At 52.7% G+C, this 19541-nt stretch overlaps 1 protein-coding gene and 1 long non-coding RNA gene across 8 annotated transcripts in view; one reads left to right on the top strand and one right to left on the bottom strand.

Moving 5' to 3' along the window:
* Window positions 1-1215: 1215 nt before the first annotated feature.
* Window positions 1216-2554, bottom strand: LOC110345080 (uncharacterized). Of its 2 annotated transcripts, none has more exons than XR_002388140.2 (2): window positions 2120-2554; window positions 1216-1554 (listed from the first exon to the last, which is right to left on the bottom strand). It is a non-coding gene; the product is annotated as an uncharacterized LOC110345080 (long non-coding RNA). The 2 variants fall into 2 exon arrangements; XR_015450163.1 differs by having other exon boundaries at window positions 2220-2543.
* A 39-nt stretch (window positions 2555-2593) lies between these two features.
* The window catches only part of Narf (nuclear prelamin A recognition factor), a 32150-nt gene continuing 15202 nt past the window's right edge, over window positions 2594-19541 (top strand). Inside the window, exons 1-9 of one of the 6 annotated variants that reach the window (XM_021241127.2) lie at window positions 2594-2870; window positions 3091-3176; window positions 3754-3834; window positions 6275-6418; window positions 8502-8634; window positions 10883-11017; window positions 17380-17498; window positions 18131-18175; window positions 18905-19034. In XM_021241127.2, the coding sequence (XP_021096786.1) occupies window positions 2864-2870; window positions 3091-3176; window positions 3754-3834; window positions 6275-6418; window positions 8502-8634; window positions 10883-11017; window positions 17380-17498; window positions 18131-18175; window positions 18905-19034 (880 nt within the window). In that variant the 5' untranslated portion in view covers window positions 2594-2863. Of the gene's footprint in view, window positions 2891-3090; window positions 3177-3753; window positions 3835-6274; window positions 6419-8501; window positions 8635-10882; window positions 11036-17379; window positions 17499-18130; window positions 18176-18904; window positions 19035-19541 lie in introns of all 6 variants that reach the window. The other 5 variants (XM_013078204.3, XM_021241128.2, XM_087208249.1 and 2 more) reach the window with 5 other exon arrangements.

Genomic DNA, 19541 nt, shown 5'->3' with positions numbered 1-19541 from the left:
CTGTTCCCCCGTGACTGGTCTTATCTATAACTAGCTTGTGCAGATGTGGGCCTCTAGCCTAATCATAGCTTTGGCCTCTGGCAGTGACAGATTTGATGAGACTTGGCTGCCTTGGGCACAGCCAGAGTGCAGGATGAGGGTGAAATCCAAAAGCCACACTCCCTCCTCCCTTGGGGGTCAACAGACATGCTGTGGAAACTTCATTGAGCAGGGATCTGCTTTAGGTATTTTTGCTGCATAACAAGTTACTACAAATTTAGCAGTTTAAAACAACACCCGCTGAAGAGTTTCCAGTTCTGTGGGCTAGAAGCTGGGGGCAGGCTTCACTGAGTCTTTGCTTGGGATGTCCCAAGGCCAAAATCGAGGTGTTGGCCTGTCTGAGCTCCCATTGAGGCCCTAAGGAAGAACCCACTTCCAAGTTCACTTGGGTTGTTCTCAGTTCCAGTTCCTGTGTGGTAGGAATGGGGTTCTTGCTGGCAGAGGGTCTCTTGGAGCTCCTAGAGGGAGCTCTCAAAGCCTTTCCATGTGGCCACCCTGCAAGCCCTGCATCTTTTTTTTGAGTCTCACTGTGTAGTTCAGGCTGTCCTTGAACCCACTATGTAGCCCAAACTGGCCTCGAATTTGTGGCAATTCTCCTGCCTCAGCCTCCCAAGTGCTAGGATTACAAGGTGTAAGCCACCACATCCAGGCCCCCAAATCTTTAGGTGCATCAAATTTTTCTCATGCTTAGAATTTCTGACTTGCCTTTTGCTGCCAAAGACAGTCTGCTTTTAATGAGCTCATGTGATTAGGTCAGGCTCACCCAAATAACCACCTTATTTGAAGGTCAGCTAATTAGTGACCTTAATCAGACTGTAAATATATGCACAGCAATAGAGTTGTGGGAGTAATACTGAGGGACAGAGACCATGGAGACTATCTAGAAATTCTGCTTTTCACCGTGCCTGAGGCTTTCAGTCTGGAACCCAGGGTAGCATACTTTGCAGCTAAAATATAAAAGTACTTTTGTATTCTGACCAAAGAGCTGTCCACAGATACCACAGTGGGGGAACTGACAGGTCTCGCACCAGCTGCTGCCAAACAGGAGAAGGATCTAGGAACAAAGAGGAAATGTCACCTCCCCCTTAAGCTCCTTTTCCTCGTGGAAACTGGACTTCCCCAGGAAGAGGCTCAAGACTGAGCAGAGCAGTGACCCCAAGAGAAATATGTCTACACTCAAGAGTTGCACAGGGACCTGTGCCATTTTTTTTTATTTTGAGATAAGGTCTCATTAAATTGCTAAATTGTCCAGGCTGGGCTTGAACTTGAGATCCTCCTGCCTCAGGCTTCCCAACTGCAGGAATCAGGTGTGCGCCACCACACCCAGCTACAAGGCCTTGAAGGACGAGAGACTGTCATTATTCCCTTTCTCCAGGGCCTAATAGAAGGTCAAAGCCCCTGGGAGCGTCATATCCAAATGACTCCGTCAGAGGGCGCTAGTCCCCTCTGGTCGCCAAACTCTGTGGTGTCAATCTGGATTCATTCGCCAGCCTGCCATCAAGCGTGAGAAAAGCCCTAAAAATGAGAAAATTAGTTAATTCACACTTTGGCCAGGTTGGGCGGGCAGCCAGTCCTCCCCTGGTGCGCACTGAGCTCTTCCACTGCAAGGGGGCTGAAGCCAACCCACAGCCACGCGTACACAGCTGGATCAGCCTGGCCCGCCCACTGGCCCAAGAAACGGAAGGCCAGGTTGGGCGGGCAGCCAGTCCTCCCCTGGTGCGCACTGAGCTCTTCCACTGCAAGGGGGCTGAAGCCAACCCACAGCCACGCGTACACAGCTGGATCAGCCTGGCCCGCCCACTGGCCCAAGAAACGGAAGGCCAGGTTCTACTGACACTTCCCTGGCTCTCAGCAAGAGGATGGGGGAAAAGCAGCTTCACTTTAAAACTCCATCCAGACCTAGTGGCGCATGCCTATTATCCCAGCGCTGAGGCTGGGGAGGCTGACGCTGAATGATCACCTCGACCTGGAGGCCAGCCTGGGCTATATACAGTTTAAGGCCAATATGAACTACATAGCAACACCGTCTCCAAAACCAAAAAAAAAAGATTCTTCCTAATTTTTAAAGTTCCATTTCAACCTCTCAGTTTCACGTCTCCATTACAGCCCGTCACATAAGTCCTGATTAGCAGGAATCAATTTCTTGGAGGAACAATAATTGTTCCTCCTAACGCCAGAACCTGTACTTGCAGCCGCTGATCCCACGCTTGGAGGCCCGCGCATGCGTACTGCCACTTCTCCGGGCCTACGTGACAGGCCGCGGGTTGGTCATGGCGTCCGGTGAGGGCGGCGCCAGTTCCGCCCCCGAGGAGCCGCAGAGGAGGCGAGCGTCAGACACCGAGCCGACGGAGCGGGTCCGGACGCAGTCGCTGAGCCGAGAGCCCCGGAATTGCCCCGAATCGACCTCCTCCGGACAGCCTACTCCCTCTCCCTTCCTCGCGCTCCTTCACAGAGTACACAGTCCGACACGAGAGAAACTGAAGCCGACGGCCCCGACCCCCGCGACGTCGGACAGGGGCGCTAAGACCCGCCCAGCGTGCCCTGAGTGGCTCAGGGTCCGGGGCCTCCCCTTTGTGGGGCTCTCATTGGCCTAAGTAGAACCGTAGGGGTGGGGCCTCAGCGGTCTCAGCGGGCATCTTATTGGCCTAAGGGTGTGGCTCTCCCGGCCTAAGCACTCTCATTGGCTGAGCTCGGTCGTTGGGGTGGGGCCGCGCCAGAGTGAAGACAACAAAGGGCGGCGGGAAGCCGGGCGGGTAGCAGTGTGCGAGTCTCTTGGTGCTTTCTTCAGCGGAGGCGCCCTTGCCTCCCGCCCGCCCTGCTCCAGATGAAGTGTGAGCACTGCACGCGGAAGGTGGGCCGCGGCCGGCCGGCCGGGTGGGGCGGGGGCCGACGTCGGAGGCCGGGGAGGACAGGGAGGCGCGGCCGGCCCGTCGGGCTGGGGGAAAGAGGGCGGGCGCTGCGTCCACCGCGGCCGCGATGGGTGCCTTCTCGCACCTGTTCCCGCGGGGACAGAGGTGCGTGACTCACCCTCAGAGCCTTCCACGCCCACAGTGACAAGGACTGTTCCGAAATGGACAGGGAGACGGGGGACCCTCGGGCTCCCCGCGCCTGCACTTCCGCGCTGTGACAGAAAGAAGGTGGATCCCGGCATACGTACTGCTGTGTGTGTGTGTGTGTGTGTGTGTGTGTGTGTGTGGTAGGGGGGATTGAGCCTGGGGCCTCGGCACTGAGCTACATCCCCAGCCCTTTTTTTACTTTATGACAGGGTCTCCCTACGCTTCCAGGTGGTTCTCACTGGGCTCGAAGTTTCGCTCCCCGTCTAGGCCTCCCAGAGTGCTGGGATTACAGGCGTGCACCGCCGCACCCGGCTATAACTTGCACTTTTTTTTTTTTTTTTTTTTACTTAACACGGTATCAGAGAGTTGCATATAATTCTAGTCCATGCTGTGTAATAGCTACATCGTAGGCTAATTGTCCCTGTGTCTGAGGAAGTGGCTTCTCAGCCTAGTGGTGGAAGGCCACACCACTCCTAGCTCTTTCTTACTGCAAAGGTACAGGTGGAGAGGTGAGCATGTGCCTATAGCTGCTTTCATTTCTGTAGGAAAGATTTCTTGATGTGAGCTTAATACATATACAGTATGTATAAGGGTTTTTTTAAACAAGGAGAATTAGATTAAAAGTCGTTCTTTAACATCGTTTTATTTTCTTTTTAAGGAATGTAGTAAAAAGACAAAGACCGATGATGGAGAGAATGTGTCACCCGATGTGCCCAGTCTGGCCCAGGAGAATAGTGAGGCAAGTACATTGTTCGGTTTTACATCAAGCCAAAGAGGCTGTTGCTGTTTTTCTCCTGTTTGGAGGCCCATGTCACCATGCACAGTATTGCTGGAAGAAAAACAGGTAAAGCCAGGTGTGGTGGCACACATCTGTAGTCCCACCTCTCAGGGAGGCTGAGACAGGAGGATCACTGAGTTCGAGACCACCCTGGGCTACATAGTGAGAACCTGTCTCAAAAAAAGAGAGAGACTATTTGGGCCGGGGATTTAGCACAGTGGCACCACACCTGCCTCACAACCGCAAGGTCCTGAGTTCAATCCCTGGTACCAAAAACAAAAAAAGAAAGGCTGAAGTAAAATTGAAGGCACTGAAAGCCACATGCAGCACTGCCCATCAGTACCCTACAGCCTGTCTTTTCAGCCACACTGGGCCCAAATTCTACACAAGCAATAAAAAGTGGTGGTGTAATGTTTAAACCTCACATCTGTTGTGCGTAATGTAATTGTGTGTATACTGGGAATTTTTTTTTCTTTTCTGTTTTTCTGAGACCAAATCTCTCTCTGTAATTCAGTTTGGCCTTGAACTCACTATGTTGCCCAGGCTGGTCTTGAGACACTTCCTGTCTCAGCCTCCCCTGTGCTAGGATTATAAGTGTGTGCCACCACGCCCAGCTATATACTGGGAATCGAACCCAGAGATGCTGTACAACCGAGCTACATCCGAGCCCTTATTTAAATAAAATTTTTTTTGAGATAAGGTCTCACTATATACCTCAAGCTGGCCTCAAACTTGCAGTGATCCTCCTGCTTCAGCCTCCCAAGTGCTGGTTCCCCTTTTTTTTTTTTTTTTTGTGAGATAGGGCCTTGCTCAACAGTTTGGGCTGGCCTTGAACTCACTGGAGCCCAGGCCTCCCTCGATCTGTCAACAATGCTCCTGCCTTAGCCTCCTAAGCTCCTTAGCTCCTGTGCAGCAGCATCACCCAGTTAAGTTTAGTAGTTCTAAGGTGCCGATTAATCTGAGAGGCATCGCTCCGGTTACCCTGTGTGCCAGCGCTGTGGGGACTGAGGTTTTGGGCCAGGAAGGCGTGAGACAAGCACCCAGAGGTGGCCACCAGGCAGCAGAGGGGATGTGGGGCCAGGAGACAGTCCTAGAGGCTCTCCCATGCCTGCTCCAGTGGCACCGCCTTTACAGAAATCCAGCCCCTGCAGCTCCGATCCTGATCACTGGCAAGAGGATCTGGGTGGCCACCCTCCCTGGGCTCTGGCAAGGCTGATAAGGCCTCTGCACAGCCCAAGCAGGTTCCTTCAGTTCAGCAGTGGACACGATAGGAGAGGAGTTAGGAAGGGTTGGTGGAGGGGCCCTGAATGGAGGACGGAAGTCAGATGGCCTTGGGATGGAGCTGCAGCACCCTGGGCTTGGTCAGTGTGGTCTGAGGAGAGGCAGTGGTTTCCCTTGTCCAGGTTGATGCCAGGGGGACACATGGCAAGGGAAAGCCTCAGGTGTGCATCTGGGTATTTGGGCTGGTGACAGGAGCAGACAGGCTCACTAAGAATCCTCACAGCCACTTAGGAGCCTGGAGAGCCGGCCAGAGGCCTAGAGTGTCAGCCAGAGGCCTGGAGCGAGAGTGCCCTGGCAGGGGAGGCAGGCTGCTGTGGGCTAGAGGAAGAGAGAAGAAGAAGAGATAGGAGAAGAGAGATGCAAAGCCCTCGGAGGAGGAGACAGGAGGAGATAGGAAGGAGGTATAGGAGGGGAAGAAACAGCCCAGATCCTGAAGACAGCTCTCAGGAGCTCATCCTGCAGAGGGACAGACGCAGGGACACCAGGGCCAGCATGGCCGGACCTGAGCACCAAGCGGGGATTGAGGGGGTGTTGTGGACTTCCGTGTGAGTGTGGTTTGTTCTCGCAGAGCCCCAGAGGTGAGTGCAGGGGCCAGTCGGGAAGGAGAGGACAAAGGGGTCAGGGCGGCCGAACCCAGTGGTGTCAGTGTCCAGGTGAGGAGCTGCTCCACTGCAGCGGGTTGGCGCCAGTGTGGGTGCCTGCACTTCAGTCCTGGGTGGCTCCAGGGCCTGTTCTCATGCAGTTGGAGGCCCTGAGCCGGCAGTGCTGTGCACAACGTCCTGAGCCTGGAGGAGAGCGCCGAGCAAGCTGTGGGACTAGGTGAGCCCAGGCTGTGCAGAGCCTGAGGAACCCGGCAGGAAAGCCAGAGGCAAAGCCGCAGGCCTGGGGAGGAAAGTGTCCCAGAGGAGGTGGCTGGCGCACACAGGGATATCGTCTTCCTGCGCACGGCAGTGTTGGCTCCAGTGCTCCCGGGCCCCGCCCCCCCCCATGAGCTACTCAGTGCAGACCATTCCCTGAGTACCAGGCCTGCCCTGGCACTGTCTCTGTTTACAGACAGGCATTTTGCTGGTGTCCCCTCTAAAGAACACATGTTAACACCCGGTGTCGGTTCCTTCCACAGAAAGGAGAATTCCATAAATTAGCCGATGCCAAGATATTTCTGAGTGACTGCCTAGCATGTGACAGCTGTGTGACTGCAGAGGAAGGAGCCCAGCTTTCTCAGCAGAATGCCAAGGACTTCTTCCGGGTCCTGAACCTTAATAAGGTATGGTGCCGGGGACTCTCGCTGACGCTGGGCCTGGGGAGCCAGCCTAGAGGTAGGGGTGGGTGTCAGGGTGAGAGACATCTCCTTGTGCACAGAAGCCTCTGCTGCATCATCATCGGAGTCCCCTGCTGTAGTACACCCCCCGAGCCCTCTCCGACCTGCATAGCCTCTCTCCTTTGAGGGCTCTCAGGCCGTGCTGGCGGCTGGTCCACCCACCGGTCACCTTGGCTTGAGGGGAGGCCTCAGCCTGAGGTGGTCAGGTCGCAGACCCAGAGCACATGAGCGGGCTGTTTTCAGAGATGAGCCAGGGTCCTTGGCAGAACAGAGGGCCAGGCTGAGGCTCCTTAGGCTCCCTCCTCCAGCGTCCCTACTGCCTTCCTCACTGAACTCCCTCCCAGGTGTTGCTGGCTTTCAGTAAGCAAAAGGGAAAGAGAAGAAGGACATCGACATGCGGGCCTCAGTTTAGGGTGGCCTCCTGGGGGTGGACATGCTCTCCCGGGTTCACCACCCGAAGGAGCACTGTGCAGCCTTCTCAGTGTTTGTCACTCACCCTCTGGCACCTTAGACAAGCCGTTCATCATTTCTGATGGTTCCTGCGGAAATGTTGTTTCTGTTGTAAGCATTAGTGATGGCTCCCTCCAGGGAAGCCCACTGCCTGCCACAGCTGCATGCACCCACCCCAGCTGTGCACCTGCTCCCTCAGGGACAGAACGGCAGTGGCTGCGTCACAGTCCTGCAGCTTCTTTGGTGCACTCCTTGGGGCTTGGTCTGCAGCGTCAGCCATCTTTTGAAAGGCCTTAGAAGTGTGCCCGGTGGACAGCAGCATCCAGCTGCCCACTTGCACTTGATATCACAGTGTGAGCTGGTGCAGTGGTGCACACTTGTAATCCTAGCACCCTGGGAGGCTGAGGCAAGAGAATTACAAGTTGAATTCCCCTGGGCAACTTACCAAGTTAATGAGAACTAGTCTCACAATAAAAAATTTAAAAAGGATAAAATATCTATCGGTGTGGTGGTGCAGGGCAGAATCCTAGCACTCGGGAACCAGAGGCAGGAGGATCAAAGCAAGGTCGAGACCAGCCTGGACTATACAGTGACATCCTGCCTCAAAAAAAAAAGTTTAAAAAGGATAAAATAGGGAGGGGGGTTGATGGGGGGAATGGGATAAAATAAAATAAAATTTATTTTAAAAAATAAAGGGGGGGCTGGGGATTTAGCCCAGTGGTTTCACCGCCTGCTGCACAAGCGCAAGGACCCAAGTTCGATCCCTGGTACCAAAAAATAAAATAAAGGGGCCCAGGGATTTAGCTCAGTGGTGCTGCACCTGCCTCGCAAGCCCAAGGTCCTGAGTTCAATCCCCGGTACCAAAAAAAATACATGAAGTGCAAGGTCCTGAGTTCAATCTCCAGCACCCCCCCAAAAAAATAAACATGAAAAGGATAAAATATAGCTCAGTGCAAAGGTCCTGGGGTCAGTGCCAGTAGCAAAAAATGTCAAGGATACTGTATGACTTATCCTCAGTCCTATTACTTATTTACTCATTTCCAGTACTGGGGATTGAACCCAGGGCCTTCACATTGAGGTATATCCCCACCCCCTTTTCAAGACAGGGTCACACAGAGTCACCTAGGCTGAACTTATTTTTATTTATTTATTTGTTATTTTGAGACAGAGCTTTGCTATGCAGCAGCATAGGCTGGCCTTAAATTTGTAGTGATTTGTAGTGCCTCAGCCCCTCAGAGTGCCCAGCCTAACTTTTTATTTACTTATTTTTTTGGTACCAAGGATAGAACAGCCTAACTTTTTTGTTGCTGTTGTTGGTTTTTGTTTTGTTTTTGGTACTGGGAATAAAACTCAGTCCTTGGGCTTGTGTAGCAGGCAGCAAAACCACTGAGCTAAATCCCCGGCCCAGCCTAACTTTTTTAATCATATTTTTTCTTCTCCTTTTTTCTTCCATCTGCTAGTATTGGTCTTTTACTCTTCCCACAGAACATCTACTGGGTTCTGTTCTGAATCTTTCCTCAAAGCCTTTCTGCTCATATAATCAGCATATACATAGGACATTCTTTGTTTGTTCTTTCAGAAATGTGATACCTCAGAGCACAAGGTGCTGGTCGTGTCTGTATGTCCTCAGTCTTTGCCTTATTTTGCTGCTAAATTGAACCTCAGTGTCACTGATGCGTCCAGACGACTCTGTGGCTTCCTGAAGAGCCTCGGTGAGCCGCGCTGCCGTGCCACTGTGGGTGGATGCTGGGAGAATGTGGGGCGCCCTCTCCACCTGCAGACCTCAGGCTTCTTCACGGGCAGGAGGGAGGGCAGCCTGTGGGAGAGTCTCACAGACCATAAGAGAGCCCGTCCTGAGCGCCCTGCACCTAGCCTCCAGGGGATGTGGGGTGTCACCCCGAGTGCGCCCAGCAAGGGCTGACCCCTCCCGAGTGAGGAGGGGCTGCCTGCCAGCCGGCACTGAGGACAAGACACATGGCATGGGAGGATCCCACAGGTGCCCAACAGCCTCCACATGCAAAGCACACACACACAGAATGTTTATGTGCCAATCACATCTGAAGTGTTAGTGACTGGTTTCCCAAGAAGCTCTCCTGCTAGACGCGCCTATGATCCCAGCACTTGGAGGATCACTGAGTTCAAAGCCAGCTTGGGTTACATAGTGAGACCCTGTCTAAAAAAAAAAAAAAAAAATACCTAAAATGTATCAATAAAATAATATTTAAAAAAAAAACCAAGAGGGCTGGGGATTTAGCTCAGTGGTTCTGCCGCCTGCCTCGAAAGCGCAAGGTCCCGAGTTCGATCTCCGGTACCAAAATAAAAGTCGGAGAGTTTCTGCACTGCGGCTCCTGCAGGGCAGACCTTGCCTATCAGCCGTTTGCGGGTTGTGGCTTGGCCATGAGCAGATAGTTCAGGAAAGGAGTACACAAGTGATCGGCCAGCAAGGCTTTGCATACTATAATGGCCTTCTTTTCTGGTGATACTGACTAGGGATTAAACATAGGGCCTTTGTACTGAGCTACATCCCCAGCCTTTTTAATTTTTATTTCTTAAATTTTGAGACAGGGTCTCACTAAGTCACTGAGTTGCCCGAGCTGGGCTGGAACTTGGTGATCCTTCTGCCTCAGACTCCCAGAGGGCTGGGATAACAGGTGAGCTCCACCACACCTGGCTCCGTAATGGCTTTTTAGGAGTGTACAAGTGTTGGAGATTAATGATGGAATGACACTGAGCATAGCAGCAGCAGCGCAGGCTCTGAGTATGAGGAGCGGCCTGCAGCACTCTTGGTGACAGCTTGGTGGGCTGCAGACGTCAGTGCTAGCTGCATACTTCAGAGAGCCCTGGCCAGCCCAGCTCACCAGTTAGGCCATACTGAGCAGCCTTGCAGGAGACCATATTGTCCACAGTGAAAGACCCTGTTTGGGGAAGATTTTTAAGTATGTGATTGAGCCAGGATGGTGGTACACCCCTATAATCACAGCACTTTGGGAGGATGAGGCAGGAGGATCACAGTTTTGAGCCCAGCATGGGCAACTTAGCAATTTACTGAGACCCTGCCTCAAAATAAAAGGTGGGTGAGGATGTAGTTTAGTCCAAAACCCCTGGGTGAAATCCCCAGCATGAATAACAACAACAAATAAGTAACTGATACTGGGCATGGTGGTGCACATTGTAATCCCAGCACTTGGGAGGCTGAGGCAGGAGGAAACCGTCTTGCTGTGTATTTCAGGCTGGCCTTGAACTCACTGTGTACCCCAAGCTGGCCTCCCACTCACAGACATTCTCCTGCCTCAGCTTCCTGAGTGCTGGGAAACAACAAAAAAGTAAGCCAGGTGTAGTGGTGTAGGTCCAAAGTCACAGGTACTCAAGAGGCTGTGGCAGGAGGATCAAAAGTTCAAGGTCATCCTGGGTAACACAGCAAGACCCTGTGTCCAAATACATTATTAAAATGTCTGGGGAAGTAGCTCAGTGGTAGACTGTACCTATGTTCCATCCCCTGTACCATAAAAAGAAAAAAAAATGTAGTCGGACACAGTGACACATGCCTGTAATCCCCCTTGAGAAGCTGAAGCAGGAGGGTAACAAGTTTGCATCCAGCCTGGGCAACTTGGCGAGGCCCTGTCTCACATGAGGCTGGGGGAGCTCTGCAGGGAGGCTTGCAGTGCAGTCTTGAAGCTGGGCCATCAGGAGCAGGACGGGCTGGCTCAAGAGACAGACTCCGCGGAGCCTGTTTCCTAGGTTTGTCTGCATGGGGCCTCAAAAGTGAGTCTGCCGAGCCGGGTGTGGTGGTGCACGCCTGGAATCCCAGCCCTCCAGAGGCTGAGGCAGGAAGATTGCCTCGAGTTCAAAGCCAGCCTGGGCTACATATCGAGACCCTGTCTCAGAAAAAAAAGGAAATGAGTCTGCTGGCTGGTTTTGCTGTCATGCTTTGCTGAAAACTCTCCTCTCTCCTTCCCAAAGGGGTGCACTATGTGTTTGACATGGCGATAGCTGCGGATTTCAGCATCCTGGAAAGTCAGAAAGAGTTTGTTCGTCGGTACCACCAGCACAGCGACGAGCAGCGTGCGCTGCCCATGCTGACCTCTGCCTGCCCTGGTGAGCCCCGTTTCCAGGGTTAGTGACTGGGTGGCTCGGGGATGGCCTGAGTTAAGATTGTTGGTGTTTCGTTTTTGTAGCGCTGGGGATAAAAATTAATACAGTACTATGCCTACCAGTTCCACGCCACCACCGGTAGTTGGATCTGCCCATTGGGACAGTCGTGCACGGACCACCAGGGCTTCAGGCCAGCGGGAACAACTGAGTTCCAGCCAAAGCCACCTGGCACCAAGGCACATGGGTTAAGGCTGTCCGGAATGTGCTAAACCCAGAGCTGGCATGCTCAACGGGCACTGTGCTTCTAAGCCACACCCGTAGGCCCTAACTAAGGCCTTATTCATTTATACAAATTTCTGAAATTTCTGAAGCAAACATTATGGTATTTTTTATGTTTTGTTTTTGTTGATACACAGGATTGAATCCAGGGCCTTTGTACTGAGCTATATTCGCAGTCCTTTTTTAAATTTTTTATTCTGAGGCAAGATCTTGCTGTGTCGCCCAGGCTGAGTTCAAACTTAAGATCCTCTTGCCTCAGGCTCTAAGCAAGCTGATATTATAGGCATGCACCCTCAAGCCCAGCATAGGACCTATTTCTTAGACCACTCTTTTTTTTTTAATTTACACATTTTAATTACACACCCTATTTTTTTTTTTTGATATGTGTGGATTTTTTTTTTTATTAAATTCTTTTATTGGTACATTGTAGGTATACAACACAATTACATTTTTCATTGGGAATTGTACCTTTACGTAATGCATCTTGGTTCTCATTTTTTCCCCATTCCTAGCCCTCCCTTCACGCCCTCTACCCTTCCCTATTTACAAAGACTTTATTTCCATTTTTTCCATTTCTCATCATTTTTCCTTTGCCTTCTTTCCTTTCCCCTGCCCCTCCCACTACCCCTACCCCTTTGGAGCTTTTCTTCCTATTTTACATTATTGATTATTCATTCTAATCATTGGTACATTTTAGGTATACAATATAATGACATTCATCATTGGAAATTTGCAACTTTACATAGTCTCTCTTGGTTCTTATTTTTCACCCTTGGCCAGCCCTCCCTTCAACCCCTCCATTCCTCCCTATTTACAAAGATTTTGTTCCTATTTTTCCATTTTCTCATATTAATCCCATTCCCTTCTATCCTTTCCCCTAGCCCTCCCACTTCCTTCCCCTTTGCCCCTTTTCTTCCTATTTCACATTACCTATTATACATTTAATCCTTATTTACACTTTCAGTTTCTCACACCAGGGAAACTATTCGGTATTTATTCATGTGTGTCCTATTGATTTCACTTAAGAGTATCGCCTCGATGTGCATCCACTTAGCTATAAATGTCTCTAATTTCTCATTTTTTATAGCTGAGTACTACTCCATTTTACAAAAAAACCACATTTTCTTTATCCAGTCTCCAGTTGATGGGCATTTGGGCTGTTTCCAAGTTTTAGCTATTACAAACTACACACCCTATTTTTAAACTTGACTACATCACTCTTTAGTTTTAGTTAGTTCCTGAGGTTTTTCTTTTGAAATAACTGGGTAATGCACTCTGAATAACTTACAAAGATGTTTGTTGTTTTTTGTTTTGCTTTGGTTTTTTGAGGCAGGGTCTCCCTATATAGTCCAGGCTGGCCTTGACACTGTGTATCCCAGGCTGGCCTCAAATGCATAATGATCCTCCTTCCTCAGCCTCCCCAGAGCTGAGACTAGAGGCGTGCACCACCACACCTGGTGGTCTTTTTTTTTTTTTTTTTTTTTTGTACCGGGGATCGAACTTGGGTCCTTGTGCTTGTGCAGCAGGCAGCGAAACCACTGAGCTAAATCCCCGGCCCTCCCAGTGTTCTTTTTGAAGCAGGATTTCACTATGAAGTTCACACTGGTTTTAAACTCACTCTATACCCCAGGCTAGCCTCAAGCTAGCAGTGATCTTGCTGCCTCAGACTCCTGAGTGCAGGTTACACACAGGAACCACCGCCTCCAGCCAAGAGTAAAGGCTCACAGCTGAGAAGGCTGGGAAGAAGGAGGTTCTGCAGCCTCACCTGGGAGCTCCTTGCTGGTGGGGCTCTGCAGCCACACGGCAGCATGGACTCCACAAGGCAAGGCAGAGCGTCTTAGCTCAGACCTCCACTCTGCTTTAAAAAACTGCAGACCCATGGCCCAGGCCCGTTCCTATGGCCTCCTTTAGCTTAGACCAGTGATGCCCAAACTGCAACCCAAAACCCACTTACTTATCTCAGAGTGCCAACACTGCAGCTAAACCTGAACACTGAGGTTTTAGTTTCAAAAAAAGCAACTCATACACCAACATCTTTTGTCTTAAGGAAAAACAACGCTCCTGCCACAGGTTCGCCATCTCTGGCCGAGATGATTTCCAAACATCATAGTTGGATTAGAGTCCACCTTCAGCATCCCACGGTGGGGATCAAATTTCAACGTCAGTTTTGATGGGGACATTCAAATCATATCCGGTAGAAAATAAGTATCACAGACTCTTCAATTCTGGGAAAAATGGAAGGTTTGGGATTAAGGAAAATTTTTAGGTCAGTGCGTAAGGGAGGAAGGAAGGAAGGAATTGGTGTCCCAACGAATGATGCTCACTCAGATTGCTCTGCATACCCAGGTCCGAGGGTGCAGGATAGCTGGCAGCCTGTGCTAGCCGTGGGCTCTGCGGTGTTCAGGGTTTTGTTTGTGTTTCTATTCTCAGTCAACCTCCTTCCCCATCGTGGTTTCACATTTTTCCAGCATTATACACGTGACCTTTAATCATGAGGATCATGATTTCATAAAATAAAATGTTGATGTGGTTGCCTAGAATTTGGAAATGCTGGGCTGGGGCTGTAGCTCGGTGCTGTGCCTGCTTTGCAAGTGCAAGGTCCTGAGTTTGATCCCCGGTACAAAAAAAAAAAAAAGAATTTGGAAATGCTTCCTATCCATTTATAAAACCATGAGAAAATTCTCCCTCTCTCCACAAGGATGTGCTGCTTAACTCATTAATCAGGGTGTACTTCACCCCATCTCGGGCTCCTTGGTTGGGCAGTGTTAGTGATGAGTTCCAGGTTCGTGGTTTGTTTCGAGTTGGGATTCACAGACCTTTACGTCAGAAGTCTAAGGTGGGTGTGGGGCCGTGGACCTGTGGCTCCAGCTACTCAGGAGGTCTAGGCAGGAGAGGCCCCTGAGCCCCAAGTTCAACACCAACCTGATAACATAGCCAGACCTTATCTCCGGGAGAGGTGTTAGGGTTAGGAACTGGCTGGGTCTCGGGGGTCCGATTCAGCCCTCTGTCATCCTGGGTGATTTTGCAGGTACAGAGGCTTAACCACCACAGCTGAGAACTGGGAACACGCCTGGGCTCCTGCATCTCTGGCTCCCTTGAGCACCTTTTTTTTTTTTGAGGCAGGGTCTCACTGTGTGGTCCAGGCTGGCCTTGAACTCACAGTGATCTCCTGCCTCTCAGCTTCCTACGTGCTGGGATTGCAGCTGTATGCTGCTCCACCACAACCAGCTAGAGAACCTTTCCAGGCATCACATGATGCCACAGGCAGTGTGCTGCTTAGCACAGGCTGTGTCTGTCAGATCCGCCCCTCATTGGAGGGAGAGGCAGCTTGATGGCATGACCAGCTCTAATCCTGGTGTCCACCTTGTGGCTCCAGTCAGCAGGGCAGCGCAGGCGCTCCCTAAGCAAAGACTTCCTGTTCCTTGTGTGCGGGTCCTGCTAGGGGAAGCGAGGATGGAGCGCTCTCACTTCACTGGAAAAGCAGACACGTGTCTTTGATCTGTGGAACGCCTCAAGCCCTCCCCCGTGGCAGCAGCAGAGCTGGGTGGGGACATGCGGGGCAGTGTCTCTGGGCATGTGTCCCTGAGCTCTGTCCCTAGTCGCCTGCTGCAGACCAGCGCGTTGCTACTGGTCCTGCCTGCTGTAGCTCGAGACTGGCTGCCTTTCAGGGCCTCCTTCCTGGGTAAACAGAGTTTTCCTGAGGTGCCAAACTATGGCTCTGGCTGGGAGTTGTACCACACCCAAGTTAGGGAGAGAACGCCGGCGTCTGGTTCAGAGCTAAAGCTTTACCGTGCTCTGTTGCTGACAGGTGAGATAACTGGAGCAGCCCCAAGTCAGCCGCCTTCATGCTGCTGGCTGGGAAGCTGCACCTCGGAGCTGGGACCTCTGGTGGCCATGTGCTGGCTCCCTGGCTCAGGGCCCACAGCTGCCTGCAGCACCTCCTGGGGACTTGTTAATGAGCAGCTCAGACAGCCTGCAGTTTCTCTTGACTTCTAGTTCTCACAGACCCAGGGTGCCATTCTGCTGGGCTTCAACTTTTTGCAGTGCCCAGCAGAGGCAGGAAGACGAGCATGGTTTCCAGGCCTAGCTCTGAGGCCTGTGAGGCTCTCAGGATCCCAGGGTGGCCTCCTGCCAAGGGTGCTACCGAAGCAGAATTATGGGGCATCATCTCTTCAACCCAGTGTAGAGCTCAGGGCAGGCTGAGTGCCTCGAGCCAGGCCACTTACTCTGAACACCTTATTCTTCAGGAGGGGTCACTCCAAGGAGTGGTGGGTGGATGTTTTGTGCCACAGCCCCCTGGAGGGTGCTCCTGATATACTGGTGCTGCTATGCCTGAGGCAGCACTTCTTCATTCTGATGGGCAGGGTCTCCAGGGCACCAGTGGGCTGATCAGGGCATGGGCCCAGAGTCTTTGTTCATGGCAGGTGCTCAGTAACAAAATCTGATAAAGAACACCAGGCATGGTGGTGCACGCCAGTCATCTCTGCTACTCAGGAGGCTGAGGCAGGAGGGTTGCAAGTTTGAGGTTAACTAGAGCGATTTAACAAGGCCCTGTCTCAAAATGTATTTAAGAAAGTTGGGAAGCCCAGCATTGTGATGCACACCTGTAATCCCAGCACTTAGGAGGCTGAGGCAGGAGGACTGCTGTGAGTTTAAGCCCAGCCTGGATTACACAGATGCTGTCTAAGAACAAAAAAAAATGGTGGGGGCTGGGCATGTCTCTCAGCACTGCCTGGGCTCCGTCTCCAGCACTGGAGACAAGGTGAGCTGTCTGCTGTCGGCCTCGAGTGAGGCACTTACAAGCCCCGAGGACCTGGACTTCTCACTGACGCCCGTGTCCCTGCTGTCTGGTCTCAGCTGCAGTGGCCAGCGGCCATCCTCCTTGGGCCTGGCACTGACCTCTCTGTTTTGAGAAGGGTTTTTTTGTTTTTTGAGACAGGGTCCAGCTAGTCTTCAGTTTGTAGGGATTCTCCTGCCTCGGCCTACCGAGTGGTGAGGTTACAGGCGTGCACCACGTGCTTGGCTTTTTTGTTGTTTTGGATTTGAGTTTGGGTTTTTTGTTCCACCTCTCTATATTGCCTGATCCTGCACAGTGCCCAAGGCTACTTAGTCTTCACTCAGCCCATGGCAGGCTCATGGCTGCGGTCCTCCAGCGCCTGTGTCCAGGTCTGCTGGCGGCAGAGACTTGTGCTGTGTAGTGAGATCAGGGCCCGGTGACCTGAGTTTCCCTTCGAAAGCCCCTGAGCACAGAGCGGGGCTGAGGGGACACCCGGCTCCCTGCAGCGCCTTGAAGGGCCCCTGGCACCAGGCGTCTTCATAGCGTTTGGCGGTGTACAGTGACACGGGGGCTTGGCAGTTTTGTTGCTCCAGTGGGCTTGAGGCGCTCACTGGTGCCTAGGGTTTTTCCCACTTGGGGTCTGTCTGCAGCGCACTCCCAGCAGAAGCTCGCTCCAGGGTCCACTGCCCTCTGCTCACGCTGTGGAGTTCTCATGTGCATGTGTGTCGCTAGGCTGGGCCAGCAGGCTTGCTCAGGCTACTCACTGCCTCCTCTCCCTGGCTGGCAGCTGAGGGCCGAGCCCTGGTCCTGCCATGGCCTCCTGACCAGGGCAGCCCTTGGGAGGGCCGCAGAGGGGAAGGGAGCACAGTGCACGTTTGATGGTGGAGTTTCCTTGGGGCGTGCCAGTATGTTACTTTTCACAAGGCTCTTTCTGGCAGATTAGCAAAGTTCTGTCAACTTGTAGTTTCTGTTGCCCACCTGAGCTGCAGCTGCTTGTCTTGGCGTCAGGAACCTCACGGTGGTGGATTTCGCAGTGCTAACCTGCTAGCCGCTTCCCTGGTCCTCCTTGAAGATTGTCCTCTTTCCCTCTTGGGGGACCTGCTGCCCCGACTCTCCCATTTCTCTCATTCAGTGCTTTCCCTCTGGGGCCTGCCAGGCACTCCCATTTCCCAGCAACCTTGAGCCTTGCTGATTCCCTGGGCCCACCGAGGAGGAGTGATAGGTCAGGACGGTCTTCAGGGAACAGGCTCAGGTGCAGCGGGCCGCTGCTGACAGGCAGGGGTGCTGACCTTGTGGGCTCTCTCCCCAGGCTGGGTCCGCTATGCCGAGCGGGTGCTGGGCCACCCTGTCACCCCCCACCTGTGTACCGCCAAATCCCCGCAGCAGGTCATGGGCTCCTTAGTGAAGGATTACTTCGCCAAACAGCAGGTAAGCTGATCTTAAGAGGGAAGTTCGGGGCAGGAGATGTCTCGGCATCCAGGGTGAACTCGGCAGTTTTGGCTTGCAGACCTGAGCCTGCAGTGCTTCTCAGCCACACCCTCCATTTCTCACTGTCGTCGTCTTGGCCTTTCGCCTTCACCTTTTCTCCTGGACCCCTCTACCCAGAGTAGAAACAGTGCCCCCTTAGTGAGAGAGGAAGGCCCAGCCACCTCCAGAGATGCTGCTGCCTGCTCCTGTGTCCTGGGCTCCCATCCCTGGGGAACCCAGTGTCACCCACCTTCCCCTCAGACCACGGGTACTACCCTTAGCGACTTCCATGCAATTATGCCCGAGACTTGGCCCTGTCTTCCATGTGATTTTCAGAGTGGGATCCAGCCTGGGTTCCTGCCCACGCCCGAGAACCCTGTCCCCTTCTGCCCACAGCCTTCGGCAGCCCAGGCCCTAGTTGGCTACTGCAGCTTCCACGCTGTCCTTCCCCCTTCAGAGGAGCATATCTGGTGGTGACTAGAGAAGACAGCAGAAGCAAGGATCTCTAAATGCTGAAGCCACCCTGAAGGAGCCACACATATGGGAAGCCTTGTCATTTTAACACAGGGAATGTTTTCTTCTTTCCTGCTTAGCTTACAAAGTCACCAACATTAGCAGATGACAAACGTGTTGTCAAGGTGTGCGTGCTGAGCTGGTGGGGAGACATCACCCTGCCCTTGCCTGCCTTTCCCTGCTGGAACCCAGAGCTCTAGGGCCTCTTGTAGGTGCTGCCAGGGGCAGTGAGCCCAGGCCTGGCCTCAGGCCTCCTCTGCCTAATCCCCTCACAGCCCCTCACAGGGCTGTCTCTAGGCAGGTTTCCCTGGGGACTCAGCCCCGAGCTTAGTGGGGCTTTCCATCCAGGCCTTGCTGCAAGGGCCCCTGGGTCACTGCTGGCTCCTGCTTTCCCCAACTGTGGCTCAGCCCCGGACACCTGGTTGTCTTAGCGTGGCCCCCTGAGAGGGCCAGCCTGGGAAGCTGTCACTTGAGCAACTTCAAGAAAGTCGGCAGGTACACCGGGGAGAGCACACACCTGCGCCTGCCTGTTTTATTTACCCTTGTGTGCTTGGCTCAAAAGAAAAAGGGCTCTGGCTCCCAGGGGCATGCAGTCCTTCCTGGGAAGCTCCTGGGCAGGTGGGCCCTTAGTACAGCTACCTGGAGTCAGGCAGCACACACGAGTGCACTCGGTGTGGTGTGTGGAAAAAGGGAGCCCTGCCTGGCTGTCAAGAGGCAGTGCTATTAGAGGTGGGTGGGGTGGGGCGAGGGGTGGCACTCTGCAGTCCCTCATGGCCTCCTGCCCTGGGCACCAACTAGAAGCTGCCCTGGTTGCTTCCGCTCTGGCCCCAAGGATGCCATGCTCTGCTCCACAGAACCTGCCTCCAGAGAAGATTTTTCATGTTGTCGTGGCCCCTTGCTATGACAAGAAGCTGGAGGCTCTTCAGGAGGGATTCTCCACTGCTTTGCCTGGCGCCCAGGGCACCGACTGTGTGCTGACCTCAGGTGAGAGATGGGCAGCGAGGCCTTGACACTGGCAAGGGCTCCCAGCTGGCTGAGCAGCAGCTCCACAATGAGCCATCTGTACAGGGACAGCCGAGGGTCCTTAGGTCTAATGTCCTGCAAGTAGGGAAGGATGACACTGTGCAGCGTCTTCCTCCAAATAGGCACCTCCCAGAACCACGTGGCAGCTGGCCTGGACTACAGCCCATGAACATGATATCCCTGGGCAGAGAGTCACGTGTGACTGTAGGTCTCCTAACCACGACACGAGAGCACCTTTTACATTCAGAGTAAAGTGAAAACAACACATCTGCCCCTGTGACATTGCTGTCAGCCACACAGCACTGGCACTTTTCAGATGTTATTTTTAGAGCCTCCAGCAGGTTCTGTGTCTCTGGTGTTGGAAAGCACTTTTGGCTCGGGGCTCTCAGCTGATCTGGTTGCACAGTGACTGTGTCACACAAGCACAGCATGTTTGGGTCAGACACGAAAGATTTACCCTTGGAAACG

Source organism: Heterocephalus glaber, unplaced genomic scaffold, assembly GCF_053883595.1.
Source record: "Heterocephalus glaber isolate CG9 unplaced genomic scaffold, H.glaber_assembly_v1.0 deba00000937, whole genome shotgun sequence".
Taxonomy (NCBI): Eukaryota; Metazoa; Chordata; class Mammalia; order Rodentia; family Bathyergidae; genus Heterocephalus; species Heterocephalus glaber.
This window is presented reverse-complemented; position numbering and strand designations above follow the sequence as displayed.